Source organism: Oryctolagus cuniculus, chromosome 20 (genome assembly GCF_051225735.1).
Source record: "Oryctolagus cuniculus isolate XC-2025 breed Fujian yellow rabbit chromosome 20, ASM5122573v1, whole genome shotgun sequence".
NCBI lineage: Eukaryota > Metazoa > Chordata > Mammalia > Lagomorpha > Leporidae > Oryctolagus > Oryctolagus cuniculus.
Genome location: NC_142886.1, coordinates 7,550,735 through 7,565,412, shown reverse-complemented (window position 1 = coordinate 7,565,412; position 14,678 = coordinate 7,550,735). Strand labels below are relative to the sequence as shown.

At 45.4% G+C, this 14,678-nt stretch overlaps 1 protein-coding gene across 9 annotated transcripts in view; it reads right to left on the bottom strand.

Annotated features, from left to right (window-relative positions):
• LOC100347948 (uncharacterized) overlaps positions 1-13,784 on the bottom strand; it is a 30,944-nt gene extending 17,160 nt beyond the window's left edge. For 2 of the 9 annotated variants that reach the window (XM_089322503.1, XM_070065655.2), the window contains exons 1-2: positions 13,494-13,784; positions 12,465-12,643 (exon numbers count right to left, since the gene is read on the bottom strand). In XM_089322503.1, coding sequence (XP_089178629.1) covers positions 12,465-12,643; positions 13,494-13,744 — 430 coding nt within the window. In that variant the 5' untranslated portion in view covers positions 13,745-13,784. Of the gene's footprint in view, positions 1-8,030; positions 8,212-12,464; positions 12,644-13,493 lie in introns of all 9 variants that reach the window. The other 7 variants (XM_089322505.1, XM_070065659.2, XM_070065657.2 and 4 more) reach the window with 7 other exon arrangements.
• Positions 13,785-14,678: the final 894 nt, after the last annotated feature.

Genomic DNA, 14,678 nt, shown 5'->3' with positions numbered 1-14,678 from the left:
AAGAATGAATAAAGGATCTAAAGTTGTGAGGCAGTTTGGTGATTTATGAGCACTACAGTGAAATGCAGATGATGGAAAGGGATGGATCCCAGAATGGGAACTAAAGTAGGCAGCCCAGACAGCAATGATCAACCAGCTCTTAAGTTTTTATGAGTATTAGCAAAGTGTATAAATGAGTTCTGCATACAGCAACAGTAATTTTTTGGTCCATGGACACAAGGCAAAGCACAATTTTTTCCCAATTTTTATCTATTAGTTTTTCATTTCATTTGAAAGGCAGGGGGAGAAAGAGAGACAGAGATCATTTATTTCCTCCATTTGCTGGTACATCTCCAATTGCCCTCAACAGCTGGGAATGTGCCAGCCTGCAGCCAGGATCATGAAACCCCATCCAGGCCTGAGTGAGTTCAGCTGATCCTGAGGACACAGAATCCTCAGTGATACTTGCCTTTATTAAAGACAAATCTCAGTACAAAATAACACCCCTTACTAAAGCTTTTGGGATCTGAGAGAAAACTTTAAATATATCACAGATGAGAGTGAAACATTAATACAGAGGCTGCTGTGAGCCAACAGGTTTCCTGCCTACCTTAGAATCAGCCTGGTCACTAGGAAAAACAAGGAAAGAGGGCCAAGCAAAGCCATTTGGGACCTGTGAGCAGAGTCCATCTCCAGAGTGAGCAAGAAGGAAGAGCCAGTCGTGGGCAGTTCTGAGCTTCCTTGGCTCTGAGATGGGTACACAAACTAGCCAACTCCAATTTAGGCTGAAGTGAGCAGACTGGCAGGCTGGCCAAAGATTGTGTCAAGAGGCCAATGCTGTGGCAAAGTGGGCAAAGCTGCAACCCACAGTGCAAGATTCCCTTATGGGTACCAGTTTGAGTCCTGGCTACTCCAATTCTGATCCAGCTCTTTGCTATGGCCTGAGAAAGCAGAAGACAGCCCCAATCCTTGGGCCCCTACACCTGTGTGGGAGATCTGGAGGCTTCTGGCTCCTGGCTTCAGATCAGCCCAGCTCCAACTATTCCAACCACTTAGGGAGTGAATCGGCAGATGGAGGACTTTCTCTTTCTACCTCTCTGCAACTCTGCCTTACAAACAAATAAATAAGTATTTAAAAAAAAAAAAAAAAAAAGAAGAGGAAGAAGGAAGAAGATTGTGTCACTTATTCAGAAATCTGGATATAAGAGTGGCCTAAAAAGAACCATCAAGAGATGCACACAACAGAAACCAGGGTGCTAAGAGGGTAATAAATGCACAGATTCTAGCCCAAGACAGCAGACAATGCCAACCTTCTCTTCTGTTGTAAAGTTTCCTTATTTTATTTTAAAGGGCTTGGGGAACATATCTGTAGACAATTCATACGTAAGACAAACAAGGACTATTCATAATTGGTCTATAAATATTAGCATTATTTCCCTGAGCAATGAGCATTGGGGAGGGACAATTAAAGAGAACTACTTCAGACCCCTTCCTAGGAAATTCTGCATTGTACATGAAACTCTTCTTACAAACCACTTCTGTCATTTTCCATTTAAAAACAATAGAATCTTTTTTTCTACATTCCATGCTGGATAGACTTAGTGTCTCTGAATCAATAGCTCATGATTTTTATCATTTTACTGTTGTTATTTGTATTATTTTTCCAGGGGAAATAATTTACCCCTGAAGAAGTTCTTTTTTTCCACAGAGTCCAACAGCTGCCTTGGGATGGACAAGCAAGCAAACTGGAGTTATCTTCTACAGAAAAATGCAACCTGAAACAAAGAACTCCAGTCCATCAGTCCCCCGGTTTAAGCAAAGGGCACATGTGCATTATTCCAGGTCTGCACCCCTTTTCACCCTGCTCACATGTGGACTATGTGCATAGGGATGTAGAGTGACAGCCAGGAGTGGCTGCAACAGAAGTGGTCAGTGTTTCCATTATAAACTGATTTTAGCCAGCGCCGCAGCTCACTAGGTTAATCCTCTGCCTGTGGCGCCGGCAGTCCAGGTTCTAGTCCCAGTTGGGGCACCGGTTCTATCCCAGTTGCTCCTCTTCCAGTCCAGCTCTCTGCTGTGGCCCAGGAGAACAATGGAGAATGGCCCAAGTCCTTGGGACCTGCACCCACATGGGAGACCAGGAGGAAGCACCTGGTTCCTGGCTTCAGATCAGTGCAGCACGCCGGCCATAGCAGCCATTTGGGGGGTGAACCAATGGAGGGAAGACCATTCTCTCTGTCTCTCTCACTGTCTAACTCTGCCTGTCAAATAAATAAAATAAACTGATTTTAATGACCTCGAATTCAGTCATAAAACTTATGCTCTTAGCAAGGGACGCACACAGCCATATTCATCTTCTATCAAAACTCTATGGTGAGCTGTTTATTTAGGAGTGTCTTTCTGGATTTAATTACATCAGTTCTCTACTGCTTATAAAAATATCTAGATAAAAACTCTAAAAAGTGTGTCAGTTACATCAGAAACTATTTTAAAGAAATTAATTCTAAGGGCCAGCACTGTGGCACAGTGTTATGGTAAAGTTACTGCCTGCAGTGCTGGCATCCCATATGGGAGCTGGTTCAAGTCCTGGCTGCTCCACTTCCGATCCAGCTCTCTGCTGTGGCCTGGCAAAGCAGTGGAAAATGGACCAAGTCCTTGGACCCCTGTACCCGCATGGGAGACCTGGAAGAAGCTTCTGGCTTTGGAATGGCGCAGCTCCGGCCGTTGCAGCCAATTGAGGAGTGAAGCAGTGGATGGAAGACCTCTCTCTGCCTCTGCCTCTCCTTCTCTCTCTGCCTCTGCCTCTCCTTCTCTCTCTGTGTAACTCCTACTTCAAATAAATAAACTTTAAAAAAAAAAAAAAAGAAATTCTAAATTAAAAATGACCTGTGTCCTATTTGTGCTTTTTAATACTTCTCAACCTCTCTGGCCTTCCCCTCCAACTTCAACTCTCACCCTCACCCCCTTTCAGCATCTCTGCCCCACATGCCCCTGGAACTTCCTCTGTTTACAGCAGTCTTGTAGGCTGCCATTCAATTATGTGAGAAATGCTACTTATTTCAAAATGCTTCTGTAGGGCAGGCCTGAATGGCAGCTAATGGCAATAAGGAGGCTTTCTAATATCCCTTAAATATGTTGCCAGCATATGTGGGACCAGCATTGTGGAATATTAGGTAAAGCCATTGCCTGTGACACTGGCATCCCATATGGGCTATGGTTTATATCCTAGTCACCCTACTTCTAATCCAGCTCCCTGGTAATGTGCCTGGCAAAGTATGACAGGATAGCCCAAGTGCTTGTGGCCCTGCCTCTGCATGGGAGACTTGGATGCATCTCCTGGCTCCTGCTTTGACCTAGCCCAGTCCTGGCTGTTTGGACCACTGAGGAAGTGAACCTCTCTCTCTCTGTCTCTGTGTGTGGTGGGAATGTGGGTATCGTTCCATTTTTCTAACTCTGCCTTTCAAATAAATTAATAAACTTTTTTTTTTAAAAGAAGTGTTTTTAAAAAGGGGTCCACACTATGGCACAGTTAGTTAAAAAAATGGCCTGCAGCACCATCATCCCATATAGGTATCAGTTTATGTCCTGGTGGCTCAACTTCCCATCTAGCTCCCTAATAACGGCATGGGAAAACAGCAGAGAATGTCCCAAGTCCCTGGGCCCCTGCAGCCACAGCAGAGATCTGGCTCCTGGCTCCTGGCCTCAGTCTAGGCCAGCCCAGGCTGTTACGGCTATATGGGGAATGAACCAGCATATAGAAGATCTCTATCCTAGAAAAAAAGAAAATTAAAATTAAAAAGAAACAAAACATTCCCTGTCATTCTGCCTTTGTACTTAAAAAAGTTTCAAAAAATTAAAAAAACCAAAGCTGACCATAAATATTCTGACTCAAGCTGACATATGATGAAGCCAAGAAAGCTACTGCTGACTTTGTCTAGCGCCTCCTCAATCCCTTCCTGCAGAAAAACCATTTCTCTTGCTTTCCAAGCACTCAAAACCAAAAGAACCAATGCTAACCAGTATAACTCTGTTTAAGGCCGCTTCAGTATTGAAGGAAAAGAAAAGGAGCAAGAGGCACAAACCCAGTCCAGTTAGAGATGGTCACAAAGGGAACTTCAGATACTGCAGTGCTGCACAAACACTCTCAGTCAGACACAGCCATAGGCTTTCTGCCTGTACACTGGAAGGAGAACACAGAGCACTCCACAAGGTAGGAACACAATGAACAAAATTTCCCCACCCTGCTGATCACAATCTCAAGAATGTCTTGATCAAAATTCCATTTCACTTCAAAAAATAGACTGCATGAATTTTTCTCCACTCAGATGTACTCCTGTGTAAAGAATCAATGTCCGTGGGGGATGGAACCACCACACAATGAAAACCAGACAAAAACAGAGTTTTTTGTGCTCTGAAGGGAATGGACAACATCTATGAGTTCTGAATTGAATAAAAGTTCTGAATTGACTAAAAATATTCCTCCTGCTCTAGAAGTCTGATACATGTTTGGGCTAAAAAGATAGAAACATAGAAACCAGCTGAATCTGTTAGGTGGGGGGAAAAAAAGGAATATTGGTCTCCAGTAACTACTTTGTGGTATATTATCTTTGAGGATTTCATTTTCTATTTATATTTTTAAGAAACAAAATGGATGAGCCAGTTCCACCCTATCACATAGCAGCTTTAAGAACCAATAATCACATAACAGCTAGCCTTGATCACTTATTTCCCACTCAACAAATGACAACCAGACTAAAGTAGAACAGTGTAACACAATGCTGACACCTGTTCAACAGGCATCTTGACACACAAGTAACAGAAGGGGAATGGTGGGGTTGGTATTGTGACACAGTGAGTTAATCTACCACCACCTCAAATGTGTGTGGCATCCCATGAGTGTCAGTTTAAGATTTATTTATTTGAAAATTGTAGTTGCACAGAAAGAGAGACAGAGAGGGGATGACATTGTGGTGTAGCAGGTAAAGCCACCACCTGCAATGCTGGCATCCCATATAGGCACCAGTTCATGTCCCAGCTGCTCCACTTCTGATCCAGCTCCCTGCTAATGGCCTGGGAATAGAATAAAGTCCAAGTACTTGCTTGGGCCACTGCCATCCATGTGGGAGACATGATGAAGCTCGTGGCTGCTGGTATGGGCCTGGCCAGGGCCTAGCCCAGCCTTGGCTATTGCAACCATCTGGGGAGTGAACCAGCAGATGGATGATCTTTCTCTCTCTTTCTGTAACTCTGCCTTTCAAATAAATAAATATATTCTAAGGGAGACAGAGAAAGAGGGAGAGAGAGACAAAGATCTTCCATCTGCCGGTTGACGGCATCCAGGGCTGAGTCAGGTGGAAGTCAGGAGCCAGGAGCTTCATCCAGGTCTCCCACATAAATGGCAGGGACCCAAACACTTAAGCCAGCCTCTGCTCTTTTCCCAGACCATTAGCAGGGAACTGGATCATAAGTGGAGCAACTGAGACATGAACCATCACCCATTTTGGATGCCAGAACTGCAGGCAGTGGATTATGCCAAAAGGCTGGCCCCATGAGTGAGAGTTTAAATCAAAGCTGCACCATCTCTGATCCATCTCCCTGTTAATGCACTTGGGGAAGAAGCAGAAGATAGTTCAAGTATTTGGGCCCCGACTCTTAACATGGGAGATTCAGATGGAGTTTCAGGCTCCAGGCTTTCAATTTACCCAGTCCTGTTTGTTGTGGCCATGTGAGGAGTGAACCAACAGATGCAAGATCCTCATCCGTCTGTCTCTCCCTCTTTCTCTGTAAATCTATATTTAAGCCGGCGCCGTGGCTCACTTGGCTAATCCTCTGCCTGCGGTGCTGGAATCCCATATGGGCCCTAGGTTCTAGTCCTGGTTGCTTCTCTTCCACCCCAGCTCTCCGCTGTGGCCGGGAAGGCAGTGGAGGATGGCCCAAGTGCTTGGGTTCCTGCACCCACATAGGAGACCAGGAAGAAGCACCTGAGCACCTGGCTCCTGGCTTCGGATTGGTGTAGCTCTGGCCGTAGCAACAATTTGGGGGGTGAACCAAGGGAAGGAAGACTTTTCTCTCTGTCTCTCCCTCTCACTGTCCATAATTCTACCTGTGAAATTAAAAAAAAAATAAATAAATAAAAAAAATAAAATTTTTAATTTTTACCAAAAAAAAGGAGGGGGGTGAAACATATTTCAAAACAGAAGATGAGAGGTTTACAAGGCAGGTAAATTTTATGATGACTTTTATTGAAAAGTTACACTGAGTATAGGCAGATCCCTTTTAGTGCAGTCAAGTTAACCCAGTGCCTAACTCAAGGAAACAATCTGAGGAACATGTACTGACAGAGGAGAGAGCTGAAATGTCTTCATCATACTCTCCTCAGCATTATAGAGAAGGAACAAAGGGTACTAATGTGTGGTTGTAAAGAGGGTGGAAGCACAAAAATTTTAGAAGAGGTAGAAACAAAGTTCAGATACAACTTGCTGAAGAAAATAAAATGAAGTAAAAGTTGAAAAAGCATCAGTTTATCAATTTTCATGAGGATCCAGGAACACTGCCCTGTCTACCCACAGCCTAAATGCTTCCTGATACATTTTCTGGTTAAATTCATGCAGGAGACTGTAGGACTCAGCAATCCAAGTCTCCAAGTGCCAAATAAAGGTTTAGTTCTCACTATGGGCAGGTGTAACCCAACCAGGCACTTGGAAAATATAAGAAAAACTTTTCCACAAACAGAAACCTAACATATCAAACAGTCACACAGAACAATGTGTCTAGCACTCAAAGTGAGCCCCAGGATAAGCACTCATCAAATCTGTTAGGTCGGGGGACTGGAGCTATGGAGAGTGGATAAAGTCGCTGCCAACAATGGGCACTGGTTGGAGTCCCGGCTGCTCCCCTTCTGATCCAGCTCTCTGCTATGGCCCTAGGAAAGTAGAAGATGGTCCAAGAACTTGGGCCTCTACACCCACGTGGGAGACCCGGAAGAAGCACTTGGCTCCTGACTTTGGATCGGCGCAGCTCCAGCCATTGTGGCCACCTAGGGAGTGAACTAGTGGGTGGAAGATCTCAATCTCTTGCTCTCTCTCTCTGCCTCTCTCTAACTCTGCCTTCAAATAAATAAATAAATCTATTAAAAAGTCATTAAAAAAAAAAAAAACTGTCAGGTCCCAAGAGAAGTCAGTTTTCCAGTGCTGAAGTCAAAATGAAAACATAATCACTTAAAATACTTTATGCTGACTGATAACATCTTTGTCCTTCTCTGAAAAATAGCTCAAAGTGGAAAAGGGCTGAGAACTGTGTAAATAGAATCATGCAATCTGCTGGATGTGAACCAATGGAAAAGCTGGGGAATAATACCAAGAGCAGAGAAACATAATCAGAAAAGCAATGAAATGAGGGATGATGAGTTTCCTCAGCCCTTCTCCTCCATCAAATTCCCTAGAAAGCTACACTTGCTAATACAGTGGCATTCACTGCACTGTCAGAGGGTTGGAAGTTAAACAAGTTGTCCACCTTGAAGATGCCCAGTGTGAGTCCATCAGAGTCCCCTTCAATGGCCACTGTCACACAAGAAGCAGTCTTCCCAGGTTAGGAGGCCACATAGCATCTTAGATGAAGGCAGTGACTATTCCTGGGCAAACGTCTCCTTTGTAGACCAGCAGAAACAGCCAAGAGAAAAAGAGGGGAAGAAAGGAGAGAAAAAAATGCAATCTCCAAGTAGTGGAGACTCCACCCTTCTGGCTTACAGATGCTCAGGCAAGAGATACCACAGGCCTTAGGAACAGTGGGCAGCAGCAGCACACCATGGTCACTCAGAGAAATCAGACAGCTTCCTGTGGCCTACACATAGCTGGCTTTGGTCTATACACATTCCAAGCAAAATTCACCTGAGTCAAGCAAAGAAAAAGAGTTACAAAAACCTTCAAGTACATTATCCCCTGAGAAATATATTATACCCATTGAAGCCAGCTCAGATGGAAGATCTATTTATTTATTTATTTGCAGGGTAGATATATAGAGAATGGGAGAGAATGAGATTTTCCATTACTGACCTAGTAAAACCAAGTCACCCAATAGAGTAGGTGAAGGTTCCATAATTTAAAGCAGCACTACTCATGGCAGACTTGATACTCAGAGACCAGTTTTGAGCTATGCAATTCCCTCAAATATGCATCCTCTCTTCATCTCCCCCAACAAGCACCAGACACTGAAGAATCCCCACATCATGAACATCTAGAAAAGAACATTTGTACATGAGTTAGTACCAATTGTACACATGGATATCTCAAGCACACTGGCCATAAACATGCATTTCCAGAAATGGTTCTCTGTGAGCCAACAGCAGCAGCATTATTTTTGATGCACATGACTCTCTGATCACACAGGATTCTGTTCTGAGAAGGATGAAAGCCATTTCAACAACATGGCTGGCATCTCTGACGGTATTTAGAAATATAATTGATGTCTGGCATGTGTTGCCTGGAAGTGCCTGTCTTTACAGGGACTGGTAATTGTAGTTATTCATCTATTCTTTTTTTAAAGATTTATTTTATTTATTTGAGAGGCAAAGTTACAGAGAGAGGGAGAGACAGAGACAGAGGTCTTCCATCCACTGTTTCACTCCCCAAATGGTTGTAAGAGCTGGACCTGGGCCCCTCCACATGGATGCAGGGGCCCAAGCACATGGGCCATCTTCCACTGCCTTCCCAGACTATTAGTAGAGAGCTGGATCACAAAAGGAGCAGCAGGGACAGGAACCAGTGCCCATACAGGATGCCAGAGCCACAAGCAGAGGCTTAACCTACTAGGGCACAGTACCAGTCCCTATTCATTCATTCATAAACAGATTAGTAAACTGCACTGGATTTGCCACTATCATTTTATAGGAGTGGGAAAGTTTTTCTGTCAAGCCCATTGGGATATTTACAACATCATCCATGGACTGTAAAAAATAACCTACTTACAAATTAGCCTTTTGTGGATTGATTATCCAGTTCCACCTGCAGTTGCCTTGGTAGGGCCAGAACTAATGATTTCATGGACCTTATATGACCCATAGGCTGGATGCTCCCCATCCTGATTTAGAGCAAAACATCAACTAAAGTTCTGACTTCTTTTGCTTTGCTTATTGGCCCAGTCAGAGCTGATGTCCAATAAAGACCCATGGAACAGCAGACTCATAAAATGACAATCGCTTTAAGTAACACGCTGACCTCAGAATCAGCCCTTAATGAATTCAGATCTGGCTGAAAAGCCCATGAGAGAATTTCAGGCATGGAAAGCTAAGACACGGTGGCAAAAAATGTTCTACATGAAGAATCTCTGTGAGACCCTAGTGGAAAGAAAGGGCCAACTAAGAAAGAGGTACTTTTCTCTGAGGAGAGGAGAGAACTTCCACTTTGCTTACGGCCTTCTCTAAATATTGACGGAGTTTGTGGTCACAAAAGGCCTTGGCAGCTCATGGCAAGAGCCTTGGGTGACCACTGATGTCATAAATAAGAGTGTTAATTGTTAAATTAACAACAGGAGTCACTGTACACTTACTCCCTATGTAGGACCTCCATCCTTAATGCATTATACTATGACAATTAACTGTAGACCATATTCTCAAACAGTATTTTATATATTGTGTGTGGGTGGGTGCAAACTGTTGAAATCTTTATTTAGTATAGTGTTGGTCTTCTGTATATAAAGTTAATTAAAAATGAATCTTAATGAAGAACAGGATGGGAGAGGGAGTAGGAGGTGGGACAGGAGAGGAGGTGGGACAGGAGAGGGGGTGGGAGGGTGGGTATAGGGGGAATAACCACTATATTGCTAAAGTTTTACCTATGAAATCTGCATTCATTAAATAAAAGCTTAAAAAAAAAAGACCCATGGAACCAACTGGAATTAGAACCTTCTTTCCATTTCCCTTGTGAATTTAGAATCTGCATTCTCATAGTCATTGATTCAATTTAAAACAGTCTACTGATAGGCTAGCATTGTGGTACACTGGGTTAAGCTACCACCTACAATGCCAGATCCCGTATGAATATCAGTTTAAGTCCCAGCTGCTCCACTCCAATCCAGTTCCCTACTAATACACCTGTGAAAGGCAGCAAGTTGGTCCAACACTTGAGTTCCTCCCACCCACACGGGAATCCCTAATGGAGTTTCAAGCTTCTGGCTTCAGTCTGACCCTGCCCTGACCACTGCAGCCATTTGGGAGCTGAAAGACACCTCTGTCTCTATCTTTAACTCTGTGACACTATGTCGTTCAAATACACAAAATAAATCATTTCTAAAATGTAGTTTAAATAAGAGATGGGAGAAAGTTTATTTATTAAAGCAAGGATAGGGGCCAGCGAAGTGGTACAGTAGGTTAATCCTCTGCCTGCGGCCAGCATCCCATATGGGCGCTGGTTCTAGTCCCAGCTGCTCCTCTTCCAATCCAGCTCTCTCCTGTGGTCTGGAAAAACAATAGAAAATAGCCCAGGTACTTGGGCCTCTGCACCCACATGAGAGACTGGGAAGAAACACCTGGCTCCTGACTGCAAACAGGCACAGCTCTGGCCACTGCAGCCATTTGGGGAGTGAACTAACGGAAGGAAGACCTTTCTCTCTGTCTCTCTCTCTCTCACTGTCTATAACTCTCTCTCTCAAATAAATAAATAAAAATAAAAAAATATAAATAAAGTAAGGATAACATAAGATAAATACTAGGACCCAATAACTTCAAAAACATACACTAAAATGAAATTTAATGAAACTCAAAATATAACCAAAATCATCATCTACTACAAATTATAATATTTATATTGAGAGTGATATCAGAAAAAATTAACCTCCCCTTTAAAAAAAAAAAAAACACCTAGGATTGGCATCGTGGGTTAAAGCAGCCACTTTCAGTGCTGGCATCCCACACGGGTACTGGTTCAAGACCCATCTGCTCCACTTCCAATCCAGCTCCCTGCTAATGTACCTGGGAATGTGTTTGAATCCCTGTACCCAAGTGGAAAATTAGGAAGAAGCTTCTAACTCCTGGTTTCAGCCTGGCCCAGCCCAAGCCTTGTGACCATTTAAGGAGTGAACCAATGGGTGGAAGACTGACCTCTCTGTCTCTCCCTCCCTCTCTGTAACTCTGCCTTTCAAGTAAATAAATATTAAAAAAAAAAAATCTATATAATGTAGTATTTTGGCTTTTCCCTCACACTGAGAAAACTGATAAATTATAGATGAAACCTCCTGGCTTAATCCAATTCTGAGAGGATGCCTTTTCCCAACATGTGGTTAACATCAATGACTGTCATTAATGGGAAGATGGACACCATCAAACTGCTTCCTCACATGGCACCTTTCCTTAAAGACATCACTGCTACATTACCAGATTATGTCTCTCACAGGAAACATTTCTCTCTTACAAATTGTAAACAACTTGCCAGAAACTTAGAGCAGTGCAGGGAATGATGTGCCAAGAGCAGCCAGTAACCCTCAAGAGTCTAGGAATCCTGTTCTTGGCTGTTTCCAAGTCATATTAATGGGCACAAAACGTGGTTGCTCAGAAAGTGGTCTTACAGTCGTTTCATGCGTCTGAAGCAGCTCTTCCCATCAGAAACAATTAACTGTTCATTCACAAGCATTGTGGTAGACAAGGTCAAAAACAACACACTGGGGTTCAGAGTAGAAATGCTGTCACCCTAATAACCTCTTTCCAAGATTCAGTTTCTATTTTACTTCCTAGATAACCTCATTATGCTAAATGAGCTTCATAAATTAGTAATCTGGTGACAACACCACTCTAACAAAGGGATCAAAAGCAGGTAATAACAGTTGACATTCTTACTAACAGAATAAAGACGGGCTGAGGACAGAAATCGAAAAGCACCAAAATATATCATCAGCTACGTTTCCATGGCTTCAAGCTCCAGGTTAAAAAAAGAGGGATCAATCCACAAAGCTACTGAGCACCCTTCACGCTGCTCCCGCTGAGAAAAAGGCCAAACACGCAGGGCCCCAGCTGCCTGATGTGTCCCTGCGGACCCCACCAGGTTGACGAGGAGCAGGATGGGGGACCCTGGGGCAGACCTTAGTCTGATCCTCTATCACCACACCCACTGCTGGTCACCGAGCCCCTCCCCACCAGAACCCCCTCAGGATACAAACAGGAAGCTCAGCCCGATGGCATTCTGCCATCCTTGCAAAGTGGGAAGCGGGGTTATTTAAATATAGAGAACCGAAGTCTCACGGCCTTCCTTCGCTGGGCTGCGATCGGCTCTGCTTCTGCAGTTCCCCCCTCCGGTGCACAGTGAGGAGCGTTTGAGCGAGGTAGCACTGGGCTGCCGGGGAGCGGCGGTGCGAGACACAACACCCAGGTCCCAGTCCTGACCGCGCCCGAGGACGCCGCCAGGGTCACCGACAGGCAAGGACCCACGGCTAGGAGCCGCCAGCCGCCCTCGCACCCACCCCTCTCCCTCACGCATCCGCGCCCCTCCCCGTTTCCGTACCTGCCTTGGAGCAAAGCGGAGACCAGGGGACAGGGAAAGTCCGCGGCACGTGGGACCCACGGGCGCCAGACGCAGACGCACAGAGCAGCGGTTGTTTGAAAACCGTCTGGGTCGCACTTGCGGAGCGAGACAGGCGGCGAGCGTGGGAGAAGCAGCAGCCCTGCCTCTCAGAGCCCACTCTGAGGAGAACGCGAACTTCAGTTCCCAACGCCAAGCAACAGAACCAAGCAAGCGCATGCGCACATTCCTCCCCCAATGCGCTCGCGCAGACATTCGGCGCACGGAAGACGTCAGCACCTGGCGCCTCTGGGAAATGGAGTCCAGGCCGCTGCACGCTTAGATCTGCCGACCGTCCCAGGGGCTTAGGGGTGAGGGTGGGTGGGCAGACATCGAAAAACAGCAAAATAAATCCGCCACGTTTCCGGGGCCTCATACTCCGGATTGCAAAACTCTGCTAAGTAATCACGGAGGAGGGAGCCATCCCCAAACCCACTGTACACCACGCACGCTGCTCCCGCTGGGGAAACGCCGAGCACACAGGGACGCAGACGCCAGGTGTCCGCGGGGCCGGCGAGGGTCAGGATGCGGGCAGGGGGCAGATCCTAGTTTGATCCTCCTTCCCCGCCCCTCTGCCGCCTCGGGCTCCCGGCTGAACGCCACCGAGCCCCACGCGGACGGAACCGCCGCGGAATGCTGCAGGAGGCCCGGCCAGACAGCATCCCGCGGGTCATTTAAATATAGAGAAGGCGGTCTCACCGGTTCACTGTGCTCCCGCCTGCAGCTTACGCAGTGCCCACACATGGTGACCTCGCTCTTGTAACCACTAACTACAGCACAGTGAGGAGCGTTTGAGCGAGGTAGCACGCGGGACCGGCCGTGGAAAACACGACACCCCAGGGCCCAGCCCTGACTGCGCCCGAGGACGCCGCCAGGGTCACCGACAGGCAAGGACCCACGGCTGGGAGCCGCCAGCCGCCCTCGCACCCACCCCTCTCCCTCACGCATCCGCGCCCCTTCCCGTTTCCGTACCTGCCGTGGAGCAAAGCGGAGAGCGGGGGACAGGGAAAGTCCGCGGCACGTGGGACCCACGGGCGCCAGACGCAGACGCACAGAAGCAGCGGTTGTTCGAAAATTGCCTGGGTTGCACTTGCGAGGCAAGACAGGCGGCGAGGGTGGGAGAAGCAGCACTGCGGCCTCTCAGAACCCACTGATGAGTAAGCGAACTTCCTCCGTTCCCAACTTAAAGCCGCTTGGAGCAGCACGCGCATGCGCTTGCGCATGCGCAGCTACAGGCAATTGGAGGCCGGAAGACGTCAGAGTACCTGGCGCCTCTGGGAAATGGAGTCCAGGCCAGGGCGTTCCTAGAAAAACCAGCTGGGTTTTTGGGTGGAGGCAGACTGCGTTGGAAATAATTTATATGTTGGTAGCTGAGAAAAAAATCATTGAACTAGAATTGACACTCAAATACAGTAGTGTTTTGGAAGCAGGTTCAAAAAAGCATTTGTCAAGGATTGAGATATTTATTTTCTGCATGGTTCATATCCAAATGTTCACAACCACAATGCATCTGACTGCAATCATGTGCTAGTAATTTATGTCAGTGATTATCTTGCTCACGGTGAAACCAGAAATGCTCTCAACAGGGAGTAAGTGTAAAGTATTTGTATATAGAACTCAGAACCTAAGCTACTTATTAAAAGTTGATTTTTTTCTCAATAGTATTTTTATGTACTAAATATTTACACCAATATCAAAGATATATTTTGGTAAACTAGAGAGGCATAGGCATGCATGTTTTCTTCTGTTAATAGAGGAGAAATTGAAGCAAAGTACCACAGCCTTCTCAAAGAGCTAAAATTGAACAAATTTGAGGTTATGAATTTTTGAAGCAGTTAATACAAAGTGGATGATTTGTTCCATTCAAAGAAAGAAAATATGACCTTAGCTATCTAATGAAATAGTGAATTAGAAATTATTTTTTGAGAATGTGAAAGAGGTAAGTGCTATCAACATGATGTTTTTGAAAGGTCTTTACTGGAACTGTCAAAGATGTACTATACAAAGGAAAACATAGATCAGTTAGCTTTTCAAAGCACAGCATGCCCAGACTCTTGCATTCTAACCATTGTAAACTACCAGTCTAAGCTATTGACTCTATACCGCGAAAGATTCGCTGCTACTTTGTGCAAGAATTTAGAAGGTTGGACGAATGAG